The 21,863-nt window shown below is 43.3% G+C and overlaps 1 protein-coding gene across 1 annotated transcript in view; it reads left to right on the top strand.

Annotated features, from left to right (window-relative positions):
* Positions 1-21,863, top strand: part of TPH2 (tryptophan hydroxylase 2) — a 101,583-nt gene that overhangs the window by 25,812 nt on the left and 53,908 nt on the right. The window contains exons 6-7 of the mRNA XM_004675883.1: positions 7,613-7,809; positions 11,327-11,462. Of these exons, the coding sequence (XP_004675940.1) occupies positions 7,613-7,809; positions 11,327-11,462 (333 nt within the window). The remainder of the gene's footprint in view (positions 1-7,612; positions 7,810-11,326; positions 11,463-21,863) is intronic.

Below are 21,863 nucleotides of genomic sequence, written 5' to 3'. Positions count from 1 at the left end.
TATGGTGCAGCTTTGCAGCCAGGGGCTGCCCAGTGACCTCACTGGAAGAGTTGCCATGAAGCCAAGGGATTTCAGATCCCTCTAGTGGCTGAAATGTTGGTATAATTCAGATGGTTGGTAAGTCACTGTACTGATGGGTGAGTTTCCATTTTCAAAAATAGCATTAAATCATTGTGCCCTAGGGCTTTGAAAAGACCTTTGAAAGTTCATTTCTTGAGATACCCAGCCTAGGAAGCATTTTTGTGTTTGCTTGACTTTGGGTTTTTATGGCCCTTTGGGTTTAATGATGCTTTCTTTCCTGGTGAAATTTTTGATTACCAGTGTGATGGGTGATAATGCCTAGGAAACCTGAGTTGAGAAAATTAGAAAGAAGAAACCATTATACGTAAAGTAAGTAGTACCTAAGGATAATTGATAGCTACCAGAAAACTTAATGTAACAGCAAGTCTTTGGAGTTGTTGTTTCCATAACAATTAAAATATCTGAGGGAGGTAAGACAGATACAGATCTACCAGATGATCTGATACATGACTATAATTTTTCTCAAGCAAGAAATTCGAGGTTTGTTTTGGCTCATTAGTTGATTTACTTGTTCAACAAATATTTATTGAAAACCTGTATATTCCAGCCTCCACACTGGGTGGCAGGGATACAAAGATGAATAAAGTAAACAAAAACCCTGTCAAAAAATAGTGTGCATTCTGATGGAGTGGAGGGAGAGACTGAGTTCTAGTTTTTGATAGCTTCCCTTCCTGGGTAACACGGATAGTATTTTAGCATAAAGTTGTTGAATATTTATGATATAAATTCTGTAATTTTATCACATGCAGGAGCCTCAGACTTTTCTCTCAGGTTTCTGGAAATCAGTAGGAAAAAAATGGCATTTGCTTTCTAGTTAAACTTGAATGGAATTCATCCACTGCATTTCATATAATTCTTTTATTTTGGCTTGTGGCCACATTTTTTCGTGTCAGAGGCGTAAGTCAACTGTTGGTTGAACATTCTTCGTCTCTATGACTCCACTCTGGACTCAGCTGGAGGTAGGTGGCATTATTTCTTGAAGGAAGCACTAACCAGCGAAGTGCTAGGTGATGTCATGGTATCATAGGGAATGTCATCATGCACTGACTGAAACATCTACCCGCTGGTGTGTCACCTCCCTGTGAGTGATATAAGACGTGCTTGGTGATAATTATTTAGTAAATTTTGTGGTGAATTTAAAAACAGCATTAGGTCAAAATCATATTCTAATAAATTAGAGTCATGTCAGTCTTATTCTTATGTAGTCTTATGTGCTTTCTTGGAGGGGAAAGAAAGGATGAGTTACACATAGCTCCCTGGAAAGTGCAGAATTCAAGAAATGCTCATTGATGAGGCCAGCATATGCCTTTCCTAAGTCCAGAAGTAACAAAGAAAAAGACCTCTTACCTTCGCATTCCTATAATCTTTCTCCTAAGGCCTTATCCAAACCCTTAGAGTTGCTGCTAATTGCTAATGAGCTGCAGAGTTGATGGATTTTTACATTTCACCTCTTCTCATTTCCCTTCTGCAACCCCCAGGTGGAAGTGTCAATCAAGAGAGAAATGCCTTAGGTGAGGAAGGAGAGAAAAGATAAGGCAGAGATGAGAGGGACAGTCTATTCCAGGCAGATAAACAGCTCTTGAATAAGTGAGGCATCTCCTGCCCGGAGGAACATGTAAATGAATAAAATAGAAAATGAGTTCATTCCTAACTGTTTCTATCAGATTCACCCATCCCCTTAACCAATTCTCTGTTTACCTTCTGCGCTGTTTGGTAGATGCCACTGAGGAAATCCAGCTGTTTTCAAAAGAACACAATCTGTGTTGTCTTCCAGCCAGTCTTACCATCTTGATGTAAATACTATCAATTGCAGCCTGTCACATCTTCCTTCACTGAATAAGTGAATTGCTTCCTCTAAAGATAACACAAGCAGAGAAACTGCTGCTCACGTTAGGAATTCTAGCAGCCAGGACTGCAGGAGGCAGCCAGGCTGTGTACCCTTATAATCAAATGTTTTCTGATTCCCCAAATTAAAAAAATATGTGTAAGAAAAATAGCTTGCTGTTGGCCTTGCTGGAGGAGAAGATCAAATAAGTAGTTAAATAAAACGAGAGCATTGTTGCTTGCTTATTCATCTGACTACAGAAAAAACTCTCACGATTTCAGCCTCAGTGGGGTACACGTCCCTGGATCTCAGTGTCAAACTGTATTTGTTAAGCAACTTTACTCTAACAAGCTCAGGACTTACTTAGACTAACTACATCAGTACCTGGCCCCAATTAGTTTTGTCATATACTTTTCTACTCTCTCCTTTCTGCTGGGACAAAACAAGCTTTTCAAACCATCCCCTTAGTGTCTAGGAAAAATGGGATTTACCTTAAAGGAAGAAAGATGTCTCCCACAGCTGGCAAGATTTCCCAAGAAAGTTCTCAGTCATCTCTGAGTAATATTTTCTATCAGGGCGTTTTCCTGTGGTCAAGGCTGAACCCCCCTGGTGACCAGTTTAACCTTTTTCCTAGTATTTTCTTCACTGACACTGATTCTCTAGCTTGTTTATAGTCTTAATTTGCTGTTCTTTGGCATAAGAGCAGAGTCTTCAGCGAATGCTACCTACTAAAATTCACATCGATTTTTTTTTTCCCCTCTAGTGAATTAGGAATCTGTGAACAATGATTTTAGTAGTTGAGGATTCTGGAATCCCAACTAATTCTATATAGAGAGACTCCCTAGAGGTCTAATTATAATACTTACATGTATTAGTTTGTGGAGCGTCTCATCTTGTTGGGGTTTATTCCAACATAAATGGCTTTATTTTTCCCCACTCATTGCTTTCTACCATATTGTACTGAATCTTTCCTTCCCTGCTGGGAAGCAAGTTCCTTAGCAACATCTAATTTCCTGTCCTTTTCAATTATTAGTATAGTCTCTTTTGGCTATTAAATACCTAGTTCCATTCATCTGAAAAAAAATTTATCACAAACTTGATTCAAAGCGTTATCTCCCTCAGTTATTCAAAGGTGTGTGTACATGTGTGTATTTGTGCGTGGACATTGAGTGTATCCACGTGTTTTGTGGGTATCTGGGTTTGCATGTATGTGGTGTGTGAATGTGTATGCATGTAAATACATGCACATGCTGTGGACACATTTGTATGTATATGTGAGAGCGTGTGTACTAGGTGAATGTGTGCATGTTAAAGTGCACATATGTGTGTGTGTTCTAGTTCTGAGATACCTTTCCTTCCTCCTTCTTGAACCAAGTTCTTTAGGAGTGACATAAGTGGAGCCTCTGGACAGTAAGGTCAGTGTTGGGGAGCTCCAGCTGCTGGGGACTTTCTCTAGAATGCCAAATACTCAATGACCTTAGTTTTGGGTCAGAGTAGAGTTTCATGATGCAGAAGCAGGATGCTTGTTCCATACAGATTGTAACGTGTACCCATGTATCAGAAGACTCTGACAGATGGACATTTAGTGTAGACCCTTAAGACATCAGGGCACCCTCTGCCATCCTCTTCCTGTGCAATCACAAAACCCAGTAGCCTATAACAAGCACAAAGAAGTCCAACCTATTCTGATTTTCCTCCATGATTGTAACTTTTATCTTTCTAAGTGTCAAATTTCAGAGTTTAAATAATCATGGGAGTGCTCCATATTCCTTGTTCTCAAGAACAGGTCTATTTGGTGGGGAATCCAGAACCACCTCCCACTATAACTGACAAGGGTACATGAGTGAAAAAATAGAAAGTACTTGATGTGATCTACCAAAGACCTTATTTTAGTTTTTATGTGAAAATAAGATGGTAGCTGGAATGAGACTTTCTTTTCATGGGCCTGTGCTAATCAAAGAAGACAGTATTGAATCAGGCTGATTGGATTTTATGGCTTGCTCTATGATTCGGGGCAATAGCACAATCTTTCTGAGCCTCAACTTCTGAATCTTAAAATGGGGACAATAATAGTATCTACCTCATGGAGTTGTAAGAATCAGACACCCTAACTCATGTAAGAACACTGAGGCTTAAAAAAATGACATACTTCTCAAAAATGATTTATTATATATTTATTACATAAAAATCAATCCTTACATAGGAATGACATGGAAAAACAGGATATTTCATATTTTCTATATTTTTGATATTTTGATAGACATCGAATGGGTGAAGCTAGTCTTTACTTTGTGATAAAGTTAATCTTTAAATATCTTTGGGAGTGGGGAGAACGCTGTGTGATAAGTTTCTTGATTTGCTCTAGTCAGACTAACCAAAGACTAAGATGGCTGCAATACCTGTGACTTGCCCTTGATGCAAAGATCAGGCTAGTTAGCTCCCCAGCTGGGACAGACAAACTTCATCATTGCAGAAATACAGAGCCATCCACAGGCTCAGGATTGCAAATCTGGAAAGTCATTATTAAGTAGCAGATCTTGCTTCCTACCCTAACTCACCCTTATTTTCCTTCTGCTGCTTCCTGTTGGCTTATTCAGCTCTCTTTTGAAAGGCGGCCTGTTTGCAGATTGATATTGAAGAGAAAAGTTTGACCCAATGATTCTTTCCAAATAGCTCCTCAATATTTCATTTATTGTTTCAGCTTCACTGCTCTCTTACCTTCTGATTGTGCACAACGCTTATTAGCTTTATTGGCTTACCCGACTCAGATTGATTTTGTTGAATTTTCTGGAGCTGGAGGTAGACCGTTCATATATATTTATGGCCCTACATCCTTTCTATTTTTATATCCCCACGTCAAGCTTTCATTCTCAAATCCTCACAAATGCTAAATCTTAGCGGTCTTGATCTTCTCCACAAATATTTGCCAGGTTGTAATTTTTTATTTGTTATCAACAGCCAAATTTAAACAAGGCTAATCTTCTTCTAATTTGCTTCGTTTGAGCCCTAGTCTTGGTACTTAGAAAAAGCAAATGTTAATTTCTAGTTTTTCTTCCTTGTGTGTTCTCTTATCCCTCATGGGCTGTAGTTAATTTTTAAAACAATAAAAACATTTTGGGGCAGTAGAAAATGCATTTCAACTTAACTTTAAACAGAAAGCAATTGGCCAGAACTCTGACGTTTGGGGAGGGCTGGAGGACAGGGATCTGTTTGTTAGTCTGTCTGGTGAATGTCCCCCCTTTTTTATTACCCCCGAGGGTGCTCCTGAGTGACTCCCACCTGTTCAAGGGGCCTCACAGTGTCAGCCACCAAGTGACAGATACTGCTTACTCCTGGGCTCCGGGAGGCTGCAGGCAATGGGCTCAACTGTGTACTCGGCAAGGGCAGCACTTTGAGTATATGCTTGAACCTCCAAACACTGTGTGTGTTTATGTGCTGCTTGAGGGGCAGAATTTCAGACAAGAGGCCAGAATGGGCAGTGGGGGGAACTTCCAGTGGTTTTCTCAAGCCCTGATTTCACTTTCAGATAGGTGTTTCCATGGGGACTACGTGCAGGTCCTCGGAGCTAGCTGGCAGAAGCAAGGGTCCACACCCCTTTTGCTAGGGAACCCCGCTGGTAGCCGGCTGTGTTCCCTGCTCATGGCTGCTGTTTGACCAGCATTTCTTCCTCACTATCTTTCTGGCAGGGAACCTGCAGTTTCTACCTGGTCAACCAGGCTCCAGGAAGCTTGCCCAAAACACGGCAGTCCGGGCTCACCTCCCAATATTTTCAATCAGGCGTGAGCAGACTATGCCTGTGGTGTGCCAGCTTCAATCCACCACCTGTTTTTGCGAAGAAAGTTTTATTAGGACACAGCTCCATTCACTTGTTTACATAGGTTTGTGGCTGCCTTCCAGACACCATGGAATGGTTGCGACGGAGACTGGATGGCACACAAGCCTAAATCGTTTACTTTCTGCACCTTTCCAGAACAGTTTTGCTGACTCTTTTCCTAAATGGGAAGGGCTCCATGTGTGCTCTTACCAGCAGGGTGTGTAATGAATGCTTCGGTTTCATGATTTGCCTAACTCTCATTTTTACATTTAGCATAGGCTTTTAATATTTGCCAGACATTATGCTCACAGAGCAAATAATCTAAAATTACCCCTGTAGATTAGGGTGAACTCCCCACCTGGGATGCAGAGAGCCCACAGGCAGTTTTATTGTCAAGAGACATCCATTTACAGCTGGCCCTCAGTGTTGTTTCATGCAACGTCGTTTCATTACGATATCAATGAGAAAAACAAACTCCCAGCCATACTGAAAGACATGGCATTATTTGAGGAACTGCTTTCATTATACATTGTTTTGCTTAAAGTTACAGTTTCCAGGAACCTTTCCTGATGTTAGGGGTGTGTAAGGTCCGGCCGATAGAATAAGGCAAGGAGACAGATGTAAGAGAGGAGAAGGCTTTATTGCGCTCCTGGGCAGGTGGCCCGCAGGTCCCTCAGAGGGGGCCTGGGAGTTCTGCTCCCAGTTTACAGGCTGGGGGTCTTTTATATGCCCCATTCTGTGGGGCCTAGATGTTTGTGCGGCTACCTGGGGGAGGGAGTGGCAACCTTGGGCAGCATCCTGACGCCAACACAGCAGCTATCACATCATGATGCCGCCTCTGGTTACTCTTCCTTTTGCCACTCTGGGGGCCTGGGTGAGGGGAATGGATGACCTTTCCGGGAGGACTTGTCCTGGTGTGGATGCAGAACAGGCAGGAGCTCAGCTTCCATCCTAAGCCAGTTCCTCCCAACCCAGAGCTCTCCCCAACTCCGGATCTCAGTTCAAGAATATAAAACATATCACATTCCAGTAAGGATGTGCGAAGATGGAACATAATCATGGCACTTACCTTTAAGTCCAAGCACACACACACACACACACACACACACAATTAGAAGGTAGCATCAACTTTGAAGATTGGGGTGAAGGATCATATTGTAACAGGGTGGTCCCAAGGAAAAGGGGAAGTTCCAGGTTCCCTGCCCCACCCAGAAGGAGGGTGGAGCTGAGCAGAGAAAGAAGAGAGAAGAAGAGAAGGAAGCGGGATGGAGAACAAGGAGGAGACCTGAGGAAGCCACATGGAGCAGCAAGCAAGTGATGAAGAAACCGGGCTTGTTTCCTGACCCTGGACTGGTTAAGGCAGATGTGGGTGAGAGAACTGTAGGGAGGTGACTATGGCAGTGTTTATATTAATTTTGATTTTGCTCTTTCCCTCCCAGACTTGTCTGGCCATTTCTGACCCTTTTTCATGGGTCCCAGCCAGAAGGTGCTTTAGTCTTGTGGCAGCTTTCAGGCCTTGCTTTGGGCCAATCCCCTTTGGGTGGACTTTTGCCTACAAGGGGATGGGTAACTTCAGGTGTTTGATTTAGAAATTATATTCTTTGTGTTCCGTATTGTATATTCACAGTATTTAAGTCCCTTTTCATTAATTTTTATATGTTTTGTCTTGTTGCGGCGGATGGCAGAACCCACTTAGAGCAGACAGGTTTGGGGCTTCAGGGGTGCCCCTCTCTCCCTGTTGTAACAGATTTTGTCCTATAACAATATCAGAGGGGGGCCTCGCAGACACTCAGGTGTCCTCTTTACAGACGCCTGATTGGATAAGCATGAGGCTGGGTCTTACCGGCCTGGGTCTGGAGCAGCTGCACTCATTTGTCTTCTCTCGTGCCCAGTGGTCAGCCCATCCCCAGAGTGGAGTACACCGAGGAGGAAACGAAAACCTGGGGTGTTGTGTTCCGGGAACTCTCCAAACTCTACCCCACGCACGCTTGCCGGGAGTATTTGAAAAACTTCCCTCTGCTGACTAAGTACTGTGGCTACAGGGAGGACAATGTGCCTCAACTTGAAGATGTGTCTGTGTTTCTGAAAGGTAAGGGTTTACAGGCTGTGTCTTCCCAGCCAACATCCTTGTTGGTTTTCCAGTGTCACATGTTGCAGCAAAGGCCCTTTCCCAAAAAGGAAAAAACTCTTGATTTCAAAAGAGGTGCATTGAGGGAGCCTCCCTGGTGGCACAAGACCTTAAGTCGCAGCACTATGAAGCTACTGCCAGCCACTGTGGAGCAAGCTTAATCCCCTGGCCAGGGAGGTGACCCACATGGCGTGGCAGACCTCTCCTGTCTTGCCTGCTGTACCCCTCAGCAGTGTATTTCAGTCAGCCTACTTGTTCTGCTCCCCACTCTGTCTCTGGTGAATCCTCTCACCACCCCCACACCTCTGGTCTGTACCCCAGTTCTTGTAAGTATAAATAAATAAATCTTTAAAACAAAACAAAACAACCAAAAGAGGAGCCTTGAGCCAACAACTACCCGGGGTCACTGCAGTGAGCAGACAGGGAACTCTGGGTGGTGAGGTGGATTCAGTTGTTTCTGTAGCTCTGGGACTCAGTGAGGTCTCTCTGTGTTGTGAGCTATGGCAAACCCCATTGGCTATTAGCAAGTTCAGCTTTTGAGTTTTTTTTTTTTTCCTGATCTGGTAGCTCTTCTGTTGTACTATCTCAGTAAGCTGACTTTATTTGCTTTGCTAAAAATATCACTGATGAAACAAAACATAACAGAAAACAACCACTGACAAGGTTAAACACTAATGACCCACCCAACTTTCCAAGGTTATCTCCCCTGCTCAGAAAGCCTCTGTTTTAGCTGGGGGCTCTCTGTTCCTTTACTCAGGCCCTGTCTCTTGCTAGAAAAATTATCCCTTTGCCACCTACTCAAATTCTACCTATTTTTTAAAAATGATTTATTTATTTATGCATATGTGAACTGGGGTACAGGCCAGAAGTGTGTGTGTGTGTGGGGGGGGCAAGAGGATTCACCAGAGACAGAGTGGGGAACAGAACTGGCAGATCTACTGAAATACACTGCTGAGGGGAACAGTGACAAGATAGGAGAGGTCTGCCGTGCCCTGTAGGTCACCTCCCTGGCCAGGGATTGAACTCATGCTGCAGTGGTTGTGCCAACAGTGAGCCTCCTCAAATCTACCTATTCTTCAAGATTCAGAGCAAGCCCTTTCTCCTCTGTGAATCCCAGTCAGCACAACCAGCATGACCTCTGCTATCTCTGGCTTCATTCCAGATCATATGTACCAGGCCATGAGGCATGGTCTTCCCCCAGGACCGTGCCTGTCATGGTGGGAGGGTCCCCATAGTGAACACCATCCTCAGTATTTGTGACTGAAAGAATTTGAGAACTACTGATCAGCTTCCCTTCATTAGCTCCTAATTACAAACTGCAGTGCTTCATGCTGGTAACTGGATTATATTCTCCCTCATGGCTCTACCACGACTCACCCTCTTGATTCCCACGGACTGATGTGCGTATTATATAGTTACGATGGACGAGATTGCTCATGTATGGGGATTGCTTATTTATTGTGTTGTTTCTCAAGTCCCAGTAATTAGACTACCATCCCACCATTTTTACTATATTTGTCACCTGATGTGTGGGAGGTGGTGTGATCCAGGAGACTAGTTGCCTTCACCTCTCTGTGCCTCAGTGTCTTCTAGGAGGAAGATCATTTCATCTATCTGTCAAGGTGGACAGGAGTAGAAACGAATGTTCTATCTCATAGCCCTGGTTATTGCTCGATCCACTGAAATCCACAGCAGAGCCTTAGTTATAATGATGGTTGTTGCTGCTGCTTTTTTCACAGTCCTTGGTACCAGATGCCAGGAGAACTGTCTGCCTCATTACTGACACTTAGCAAGCACCATCTCAATGTATGTGTTATTTCTCTTAAATGATTCACTTAAAAATATCGATTTACCTTAAAAAGGGAAGATTTTAAACAATGGTATCCACAAATTCAAAGTTCTTGACATGATAGTTACATACTTTAAAAAATTATATAAAATTACATAAATGAATTACATAAACTTACATAAAATGAAGCATTTTACTCCCTCTCATGTCCCACATATGGGATATACTGATTTGACAGACATAAGATAGAAAAAGAAGAAAAGGCCCTCCCTGGTGGTGCAGCGGGTTGGGTTGCAACAGTGTGAAGTTGGCTGTGGCTGTTTCAGTGCAAGTTTGATCCCCACCCCAGAGCTGACCCACATGGCGTGGCAGACCACTCCTGCCCCGCCCGCTGCTCCCCTCAGCAGTGTACTTTGTCAATCTGCCTGTTCTGCTCCCTACTTTGTCTCTGGTAAATTCTCTTGCGGCCCCTGTACCTCTGACCTGTACCCTAGCTCTGTATGCATAAGTCAAAAAATTAAATAAAAAAAGAAAACACACGTACCTATTCTATATCAGATGGGGATTGTGGAAAGTAGAAGTTTCAAGAGTATACACAACACTGTTAGAATTACTGATCCGAGGAGGCAAATTCCCTGAGAACAGGGAAATTTCCATGAGATTCCAGAAATCCTAGGATGGACATGTTTTATAATCTTAATTGGTTTTGTCCTTAAAAATAATTTCTAACTCTATGGTGATGGCACATGGGTGATTTGGTAATAGGAAGCCCACATGGATTACAACTGAGATGGAAAAAGGCACAGAATGATGTAAAAATAAACTATTATATTATTAAAAAAAAAACCAATAACAAAAAAAAATTCTAACTATTCTGAGCTACTATCTTCATGACTTGAGATTTTCAGAATGGGAAATTAGAAATGCTGGTGTCAGAGATAAGAACAGCTTTTCTGTTGTAAAATGTTCAGGTTTTTAGGAGAATGGAGTTTCAGGTAGCTTTTAAAACTGAAAACACTGAGGACATACAGTATACTTGAGTTAGCAGTGTAAGGTGATTGCATAGACTTTATGGTGGTCTGCTTATTTTGGTTCTTCTTAGTATAAACTAATAGAACACAGAGATAGAGCTTTAGTGTACCTCTTCAGCTTGCCATGATTAATATGATTGTTTGCATAATATCACAGAAAACAACAATATACAAAGGAGCTAGTGGTGTCTATCCTAATGAGCTATAGTATGAACTGATTCCAAGACGCTAGAGAAGGGGATGGATTAACTACATAGTAAATGACCACAGACATGCAGAAGGGATCCCTTCCTGTCTGTGCTGTTCAGAAAGATAGCAGGTAATATACATGGTAAGTATTGTTTTAGATTATAATCTCCTGTGGATCTGAGATTTCTTATCCTAATTTGGGTTCGGAATTTAAATCCTTATTTTTTTTCACCTTTCTTTCCATTTTAATGTATGTCTCATTTCCTGGAAGCCATCATTTCAGAGTGTATTTTAGTCACCAGAAGCCAGCAACATGATAGCTGTTAACGGTATATGTCACTCAACTGTCTCTAGTTTTGAGATCTTGATTACTTTATTTCTAGAACATCTGTATAAATAGGAAGCCCTCTTCAAGAACTCCAGTCCTAACAGGTTAATCTTCAGTTTGCTCTTTCTGTTGCCTCTTTAGAAAGATCTGGCTTCACAGTGAGGCCAGTGGCTGGATATCTGAGTCCGAGAGACTTCCTGGCAGGACTGGCCTACAGAGTGTTCCATTGTACTCAGTACATCCGGCATGGCTCGGACCCCCTCTACACCCCGGAACCGTGAGTACCTGCTCTGGAAGCTGAGGCTAGGCGGAGACCCACACACAGTGACGTGGCTATTGAAAGTCACTTAGGTTTCTTTTACCTCAGAATAATTCATCTTTGTAGCCAGTGAGAGCCACAGTACTCGACTGCAGACATGAGGGCTGAGGGAAAGGCCAGACTGGGTGTGGGGGCCTCCGATATTCTCATTATAACTTGGCTCTCTAACTTTTTTCCAAGACTTAACCTACTTTGGCCCACCAGTTAGTGACATAAAACCTTAAACCATGGATTTCTAAAACTGATCCATATAGGCCAGTAAGATGAAGTAGTGTTGAAAAAAAAATAGGTTTCACCCAGAAAGCCTTGTAGTGAGAATAATTCTTACATGCCAGACTGTTGCTCTCATTAACTCATTTCATCTACACAGCAACCCTGTGGTGTAGGTGCTGTTTTTATCTCCATTTTTATTGAGGAGGAGATGAAGGCACAGAGTAGTAAACTCTGACACACGTGCCTGTCCCATGAGGAGGTGCTCTCCTGTTAATGAGGTTCATGAACACATGCACAGTTCCTGTTACAGTGAGGTAACCCCAGGAGCACCACGGGACCCCCAAACCCGCCTGCTTTAAATAGTTTCTGCCATCCGCTGTATCAAGACAAAACAAGACCTCTAATGGAAAGGAACTTTAATATAATTTGCGTGCAACAAAGTGAAGAGATGGCAAAGATAAAGAATATAGTTTCCAAATCAAGCACCTTAAGTTACCCGTCTCCTTGTGGGTAAGTGCCCAGCCAAACAGAGTTGGCCCAAAGCAGGACCACTGAGGCCTGAAAGCCTGTCACAGTCGAAGGCATCTCCTGGTGGGGACCCAGAGGAAAGGGGCAGAAGGGGCCAGGCAAGCCTGGAAGGAAAAGAGCAAAATCAAGATAAAGCCGCCATTGGTAACCTCCCCACCAGCCTCACCCATGTCTGTTTCAAGGGTCTCCTTCCATGTCCCCCAAGTGCCTGGCACAAGCCCGAGGCTGAGAAGCAAGAGCAGCTTCTTCTCTGCTCCTTGTGCCTCCTCCCAGTCTCCTTCTGGTCTCCATCTTTGTCCCTTCTTTCCCCAGCCTCCTCTCAAAATTCTCCCTGCTTGGCAACATCCTTCCTTGGTGGGGCAGGGAAGCTGGGACCTCCGCTTTCCCTGGGACCACCCTGTGACACTGTTTGGGACTCCTTTCTCCTTCAGTCTTTCTCATCACCCTCCTCCTCGGGGCTGTGTGCTCTGCTCTACCAGCTGCCTTAGTTTTCTGCAGGTTCCACCAGGCCTCCCCGCCACCTCTAGATGTAGATGGGGCTTGTGAGCCTTCTTTGACTTTGTCAGTCCCCGTTGGGACTTTCATCCTTTCCCTCCTGGCCGGTGGTCTGGCTAAGAGAACAGCGAGAAGCAGTATGCTGCATCATACTGCTGTCACATGTGGGCAGCAGGGGGACCTGTGGATCCCCGAGTGTGAATAATTTGGCTGCATGCCACATGTGTGTGTAAAAACTCCAGGTAAACCACCCAAATTTACCAAATTATCCACTGCCTTCAAGGCCAACAAGGGTTCTGTCTTCCCTGGGAGACTGCTCCCTGGAACAGTTACTCTTTCCTCAACCTCTGTCATTTTCTTTCCTTATTATCCATCTTTGCCTATATTTAACCCAGCTAGCTATTAACCTTTTGACCCCAGGGTCCCAAGAATATGCATTGCATGAGTGAGGTGTGGGGCATACCTTTCTGGATACTCAGAAGTTAGTCACCTACCATTGGCTTAAAAATGGCTAAACATTTTATTTATTTATTTTTAACTTATTTATGCACACAAGAAATAGGGTGTAGGTCAAGGGTGGGATAGAGATGAGAGGACTCACCAGAGACAGACTGGGGAGCAGAACAGGTGGGTCTACTGAAACACACTGTTGAGGGGGAGCAGAGAGCGAGATAGCAGAGGTCTGCAGTGCCATGTGGGTCACATTCCTGACTGGAGATCAAACTCAGGCTGCTGTGGCTGTGGATAGCTTCACAGTGCTGAGACTTAACCCCTGTACCATGAGAGAGACCTCTAAACATTTTAAATTTGTGTCTTGTACCTTCTCTAAAAGGGTAACCGACTTGAGAAGTAGTGCCCTGTATTATATTTCCTTGTGTGCTTAAAAGAAAAAAAAAAAGAACAAACACTTATTGGAAGACAACTATGTACTTGGCTTGTCTGGGAATAAGACAAGGTCCCTGTTCTCCTGAATGAACAGAGGAGACACCAATGAGAGTCAGTGTGTAGACAGTGAGGTGATATGCTTCACGTGCATGGGAAGTATTGTGCTAAGTGCTCAAAATCAAATGCTGCATTCGGGAGATGAAGCATGGTGGGTGCTGCTGCTTTGGACTGAGTCCTTCAGGGAGGTGACAGTGGAGCAGAGGCCTGCTTGGATGAGCACATGTGTGGGTAGAACATTCTAGGTAGAGAGAGAAGAGCAAAAGCTGGATGCTGTCTTTGGTTATCTTCTTCCTTGGGAGCCATTCGAATGAGTACCTACCCCCAATGTTCCCTGATGTACTAACTCACTTGTGATATAGTGATTTAGAATAAGAATTACATATTTAGTTTTTATTCTCATTTCTAGCACAGAGGTTCTAAACTTTTAGAATTTCCCAAGTGGGCCCTCCCGGTGGTACAACAGGCTACAACGCAGCACGGCAAGTTAGCTGCAGCTGCTTCAGTGCAAGTTCGGAACCCCACCCCGGAGGTGATTCAGTCTCGCCTGCTGCTCCCCTCAGCAGTGTACTTTCTCAGTCTGCCTGCTCTGCTCCCCACTCTGCCTCTGGTGAATCTTCTCACTACTCCTACACCTCTGGCCTATACCAGAGGTATAAATAAATAAATCTTAAAAAAAAAAAAAGAATTTTCTAAGTGGTGAGCTGGTAACCTCTTTTGTAGGGTTAACAAGGTGACTTTTGGAATGCCCCTGGGTCTCTTAAGAATGGGGCTTTTATCTTGTTAACTTCCTGGGAGGGAAGAGGGGTTGAAATTGTTTGCTGGCAACCTACCAGGTTGGTGTAAAGCAGTCTTCTTAGAAATCCTAAAGGACAGGGTTGGGAGAGTTCCTGGCTGGTGAGCAAGTGGAGAATCAAGGTGAGTGGCCTGAATTCAGAGCAAAAATGGACACTTCTGTTCTCATCTGCACACCTGCCCTATGTATGGCTTTCACGGGATGTTCATGTGTATCTTTTTATAAATGAAATTAAGTAGTGTTTTCCAGAGTTCTGTGAGCAACTCAAGCAAATTGTTGAATCTAAAGAGAGGTATGAGGGAAGCTCAGGCTTATAACCAGCTGATCAGAGGTCCAGGTGATACCTGTGGCAGATATCTGAAGGGGTGGGGGAGGGCACTCTTGGAGGACTGAGCCATTCGCTGGTGGAATCTGATGGTGTCTTTGTGCATGGTATCAGGATTGATTTCAATTGTGGCTATGCAGCTGGTGTCAAATAATTGCTCCCAAGTGGTGGGGAAACCCCTCCTCCATAGAAATTGGCTCTAGGAGTCCAAACCAGCACAGTTCTTCAGGCCACCAGGGTTATCACTTTGCTTATGATACTGTTTCACTTGAACAATCCTGTGATTGATAGATGGCACCAGTCTGTGCTGGGAGCAGAGAGTCCTGGGAGGTTCCAGCAGTTAACTAGCTGATGGCGGTGGAAGTGGGCAGGGATTGGAGTGGATTCTCCTGACACCCCTTGTCCTCTTAGCAGGCTGTGGTCCACTGACAGTTTCGGTCCCTGTGGGTGTCACTGCATTTTTTTTTTTTTAAGCTCCTTTCAGTTTCCCTGAAAGTGCTTTCTGAGTAAACAAAGGTTACTTATAGGACTCAAGACAATTGGAAAAGAAATGCTTAGAGTGGAGTGAGTGCTCAAAGGAGCATTGTCTGAGTTAGAAAGGCAATCTCTAAATCTAGCCCACAGGGGTTACAAATGGCCCTGTTTACAAATAGCAGGCACTCTGTTAGTTGCCATTGAAGAACAGGCGCTCCTGAGGTCTGTGCCGGCATGCCAACAGGTATGCAGAGAGTGAGGGCAAAGAAATGAGATTTTAGCCACAGCGATCTATAAAATTTGGGGATAATGTGTTACATTTTTGCGAAAATACTTTCAGCCAATCCATTCAGCAAACATTTATGTGCAGTGGTAGCAGGGGGTACAGCGGATTCAAACATGAATAAAATACAGCAGCAGTTTTTAAAAATTAGCTCACGGTCTGGCGGGAAAGAGAGAAACAAATAATTGTGAGCATGTGGCCAGGGTCCTCGTGGAGTGAGAGGGGACAGAGGAGGGGCGATCCTGAAAGGCTTTGTAGATAAGGATAAATTGAGTGGTGGTGGGGGAAGGGTGAGCAGGAATTTTTCCATTGGACAAAGCAGGAAAGCAGGGAGGGGAGAGAGGGAAACGGCAGGGGGCGTCATTGAGCAAGGCTTACTGCTCGGGGGGTGGACGGAGCACAGGTTATGAGCTGGGGATGAAATGTTTCTGCTGTCTGCAATGGGAAATGTGATTTCTCAAACTAGCACATCTGGGCTTTAAGATGGTAGGCAAGGAAGCTAACCAAGATTCTTAAGCAGGAAGGGATAATTGTACTTGATAAAGATGATAGGGGGGAGGGGCAGTGGGGAGGCAAAGGAAATGTGGAAAGCAGAGCTAGTGGGAAGAACAGCCAGAGGGCTTACATTCCTGTGAAGGAAACTCACTGATCAATGAGCTGAGCTAGAGAAGTTCAGCAGGATAAAACGAGAGGGCATGGTACAAACAGCATCATTCTGATGGCGTTAATAACATTTAGTGACTGCTGAGACCAAGAAGGGAAGGTCTCTAAGGTTATGCTGAGGTTTTTAATAGGAAGAGGAATGGGCGTATTTCTAATAATGAGTGAGAATATCGGAGGAGGATCAAGCTTAGAGGAAAGGAGGAGAGAAGAGGAATTTGGGTGTGGGGCATTTTGTCTTTGAGGCATCCCTGGGGGGAAAGCCCATGGTAATTGGGAATAAATGCTGGGAATTCAGAGGTGAATTTAAGTTCCCACTGTAGATTTGAGTGTTTCCATATTTCATACTCCTATGACACCATAAGTAAGAGAGGCCACGTCAGAAGATGCTAATTTGGGAATGTTTTTTCAGTCTGCTATTTTATGTGTGGGTTTATATCACCCATTTGTTTTCTGTATTATTACTTTCTGGTGGTTGATAGCACATACAGAATTCGGAATTCAAAGCATGCCAAAGGATATGCTATCATCAGTGACTTCATTTCCCTTCTCTGCTCCCTGGATATCCACTTTATTTTCCCCAGAGGTGACAAGTTCCCATTGCTACAAGTTCCCATTGTATTCTTCTAGAAATGGTTATGCAGACAAAATTCTCTGCCAGGATCCCTTTAATCCTTACTTATTGCAAAATCCTAAGTCCCCTCCCAGCCATGCAGTTTAAATCTACTGGTACTGCTGTTTTCTGCCCAGCACTTTCACAGGTATTGTCTTTGTAATGAAATCCCTATCCTCAATTGAAAACCAATGCAAGGGCAGATTCTCCAATTTGCGGAAGTTCAACTTGGCCACTGTGTTTGGTGTTTGTACTCTGCTTCCAAATAACTGCTTTCAATTGCTGAACTGTTGCAGTGGAGACAGTGCTAATGAGACCGAGGCGGGCCTTGAAGATGTAGGTAGAAATGAGAGTGAAAGCCCCAAAAAGACATTATCTGAAAAAGACTTTTATTTTCCTTTTCAGCACAGGGAAAATGTATTTTGATATCACGTATTTCAACACATTCTGGAGTTTAAACATATCTTTGGCTTGTTTTAACACTCTTACATTCTAAAGACTCTGGGCTTTCTAAATTTGCTCAGAGAAAGGGAATTCAGTTATTGTACTTTTTTTTAGAAATTATGTTTATTGAGGTTTATTGAGGTAACACTGATTTATAGCATGGGTTATATTTTAGGGGGCTAGGATCACACCTCTGCACATGGATGTTATCATATCAAGTCCTCCACCAACACCCCAGTAATCCTTCACCACACCTCCTCCACACTTTGCTCTCTCTCTCCGTCTTTCCCTTCCAGTAACCTCAGTTCTACAGTCAGATTTGTAGTGTTTTTTTCCTGCTTGGTTTTGTGTTTTTTTCTTTCTTCTCTGTATTCTTATGTGTTCTCTATATTCCATATGAATGAAATCATGCAGTTGTCTTTTTCCTTCTGACTCATTTCACTTAGCATAATCCCCTCCAGTTCCATCCATGTCCTTGCAAATGGTAAGTGATCACTTTTAAAAATAATTGAGTAGTAGGATTTTGTTTGTATACTGCAACTTTTTTCTTCTAGCCATCTGTTATTGGCCACTTAGATTGTTTCCTTAGTGTGGTTATTGTAAATAGTGCTACAGTGAACATAGGTATTCAGATAGATATAGAGGAGATGGATTACTGGATAATCTGGTAGATATATTTCTGATGTTTTGAGACACTTCTGTGCTATTTTTCACCATACTGTAGGAAGATCCTTGTTTCTCCATGTGCTTACTAACACTTGTTTCTGGATTTTTCCATTTGGGCCATTCTCACAGGTGTGAAGTGGTATCTCACTGTGGTTTTGTTTCAGGGCATCCTGATGTGAATTGGGTTTCCTGACTATGGGTCCTCACCTGTGCACTTAAAGGAACTTACATGATTCAACTGCAGGAGCACACAAAAAGGTTAATAATAGGTTTATTTACAAGAGAAAGGGAAATGAATAACTCAGGGAAAGATAGAGAAAGATAATTCGGTTAATGCCTCCTACAAGTTCCACTGACCTGGAACCCCAATAGTATGCTGAAAACCTGCAAAAAGCCAAGAGACAAGTTGTGGGCCACAAGGCCAAGAGACCCCCAAAGCCCACATGTCCGGTTTTATATCTAAACATCACTGCTTAACTCCACCCTCAGGTCCCAGCAATCCTCTCTTTGGTGATGCTGGGATTTGTAGTTATGGTGTCTAGGCTAGGGCCAGAGTCCACAAAGTAGTGTTAGTTCAGGACATTCTTTCCCCCTAACAGTTTTATTTGCATTTCCCTGATGAGAAATGATGATCATTTTCCCAAGTGTCTATTGCCATCACTATGTCTTCTTTGGAGAAGTGTCTATTTAGCTCTTCTGTCCATTTTCTGATCGGGTTATTTATTTATTTTTTATTGCATTAAGTGGGTTCTTTGTAGATTTTGGTAGGGTGAGTTTTGTTCTAATGATAATTTCTTTCATGTGAAGAAGCTTTTAGTTTGATACAGAACTTGAATTTAAAAAGTGATGGCAGATTGGGTGGATTCCTTGGGGGATCTTTTGCCACCTGAGTATCAATAGGGAAATTCCTGCAGTATCAGTCCCCCTGTTTTTCTCCCGTGGGAGACATGCTTTTTTCCATGTGTTGACACCTCCATTGAAACTCACCGATTCTGCTAAAAGTAGGGAATATTCCCACTCTTTATCCTTTTGTTCAGTGACATTGCCCTTCATTATTGCCTAGCTGCATGGTTTGATCAGAAGAAACTTGGCCATTAATTGAGTATTGAAGCTTGTAAATGATTTCCTTTAAAAAAATCAATAGGTGGGCCCTCACGGTGGCACAGTGGGTTAAAGCACAGCACTATGAAGCTATCACAGCCACTGCAGCACGAGTTTGATCCCTGGCCAGGGAGATGACCCACATGGCGTGGCAGACCACTCCTGACCAGCCTGCTGCTCTCCTCAGCAGTGTATTTCATTCGATCTGCCTGTTCTGCTCCCCACTCTGTCTCTGGTGAATCTTCTCACTCCCCATACCTCTGGCCTATACCCAAGTTCTGTATGCATAAATAAATAAATCTTAAAAAAAATCAATAGGATAAAATTCTAGGTTATTCCACCATCAGCATCCTTACAGTCAGTAAAGTTCTAACCCCACATGTGGAAAGAGGCAGAACAAAAACATGGAGAAGCTCAACTTATCTTTTGCTCCTGTCTTTGTCTCTCAGGGAAGCAGACAATTTTATTTTGCACCCTCTGGCTATCTGTTCTTTTAGGACAGGGGTGTTCAGCCTTGGCATTGTTGCTGTTTTGGACTGGAGAATTCTTTGTTGTGGGAGGTTGTCTTATACATTTAGCAGTACCCCTGGCCTGGATCCGCTAGATACCCTCTCACCTCTGCCAGATGTGACAAGCAGAGATGTCTGTGGGCAATGCCAGTTGTCCTCTGGGGGTTAACACTACGCTCAAGTGAGCATCACTGTTCTGGAATACGAATTTGATAAATCTGCTAACATTGTGGCTCTGTCTGCCAACTATTGTGTTCCTTTATCTTAGAAGCGGTCTGTAGATTTTGTCTTCTACTTAAAACTCAAATTTGAGTGTAGTATAGCATTTCCTTGTTATACCTCTGATGGCTTGCAGTTCCCCATGGGGAAAAAGTTTAAGTTCATCAGACCACATCAGCCTTTTTCTTTCCCTCCACACTCCCCTTGCCAATTCTATGCTCCAGTCACATTCTGCTGCTTCCTGCCTCTATTCCTTTGTGCAGGTAACTTATTCTGTGGACTTTGCTGGCAAAATCCTTTAATTCTCAGGAATTAAAGGTTAGTCATTAATTTGGCTGTGAAGACTTTTCTAGGCAGAGGTATGTGTTTCTGGTGCCTGTAAGCTTGCTTCACCTTTAGCATTTATGACCCGGCATAGTAACGTTTCATTCATGCGTCAGTCTCCTTCCGAAGACTGTCGTTAACTCGGGACCTGTTGAGAAAGGCAATAAAAGAACAAGATGATTCAGACTGAAGTTGACTGTAATGTGAAAATGAGCCCAGAGTGTACTGAAGCCATGAACAGCAAATCCAGCAGTAGTTCCAGGTTCAAGGACCTGTATATACTGGGAATTCCAGGCCAGATCTGAGACCTGCTGGGTGAGGGAGCAGGTAGAGGGATCTCTGAGGGCACCAGCCCTGTCTTGGTGAGTGTCCTCACCCCAATAGCTTCATTCTGATTGCAGGGACTGACGCTGGACACACCGCCTCAATGAGATATTTTTACACATTCAGTGTTCAGGCAAAATCATGAACCTTTAAGGGTGACTGTTAGACACCAATTGAAGCACTGGAGCTAGGTGAATTGGTCCAGAATAACCTTCTCTTCAGATCACACCAATTGGGCTATTCTGCTCATCTGTGTTGCTATTGATGTAAAGATAGTTTCAGAATAAAAATGTGTTTATTTACTGTGAACTGAAAGAGGAATGAAAGGAAATGTAGAGAATATCCTAACATTCCCCTTAAGATAATTATATATATATATTACATATCTATATCTATATCTATATCTATATCTATATCTATATATATATAGAGAGAGAGAGCCCCAATGACACTTCACCCAGTACTAAAAAAAGTATATTTCCCTCTCCCTTGAGAAACTAACCTTGAATATTGTCCAACTCAAAAGACTGGAGTTCATTGCCTCATCTTAAAAATGCCACTCTGTGCTGTGTCCTAAGTTATATTTGAACAACTGGAAAGATGATATTATGAGGAATTCTATCAGGTTGGCAAGCACTGGTGCAGGTCTCTAAGGACTGGCATGTGGGTGCATGCCAGAGTGGGTGGTGGGTGCTGCTTCTCCAGGGAGGAGAGTGTAGGGACGTCTCTGGCTGTGGCTCTGGACACTTGCTGGAGAGGGTTGGTGGTGGAGATTCCGTGTAGGGCATGCTGGGAAGAGAAGTGAGTGGTCTTGCTCCCTGTCTGGTTTGACCTGGCCTGGCCTCTGAGTCAGATTCCTGGTGTGCAGGGGGTGCTATGGACTTTCAAATATTGTCTGACTCCCACTCTTTCTTGTTCTGCTTTAGTTTGTTTGACTTTTCTTGCTTGGATACTTCCTTCTAGGAAAACTATGGTCTCTCTTCTTTATTCCTGGGTGCCTTGAATGTGTTTTGTGTCTGGTACACATGTACTTGTGTCTGTGATTTACAGTTTTATCTGTGGTCTGCTGGCTGGTGGTACCTTAAAAATGCAGAGCTCTTTAATAAGAATAAAGTTTGATGAAGTTATATTCTGGGGCCAATTCCATGCTCTGACTCAGTTGTATGGACTGACTGAGGTCTCAGAAATGAAGGAAGGTAGGGTATGAAGACCCTATTTTATTTTTATTATAACAGTTTATTTTTACATCATTTTGTACATTTTTTTTCCATCTCAATTGTAATCCCCGCGGGTTTCCCATCACCAAGTCACCCGTGTGCTATCACCATAATCCCAAGCACTCCCCACCCCCACCCCCCGTTTTTGATCCCACTCCACCCCTGCAAAATGTCTCTGGTATATGGCTGTTCATTATTTTTGTTATTTTCTCGCCTGGTCCATTAT

The sequence above is a fragment of the Condylura cristata genome, unplaced genomic scaffold (assembly GCF_000260355.1).
Source record: "Condylura cristata isolate star-nosed mole 26May11 unplaced genomic scaffold, ConCri1.0 scaffold00004, whole genome shotgun sequence".
Taxonomy (NCBI): Eukaryota; Metazoa; Chordata; class Mammalia; order Eulipotyphla; family Talpidae; genus Condylura; species Condylura cristata.
This window is presented reverse-complemented; position numbering and strand designations above follow the sequence as displayed.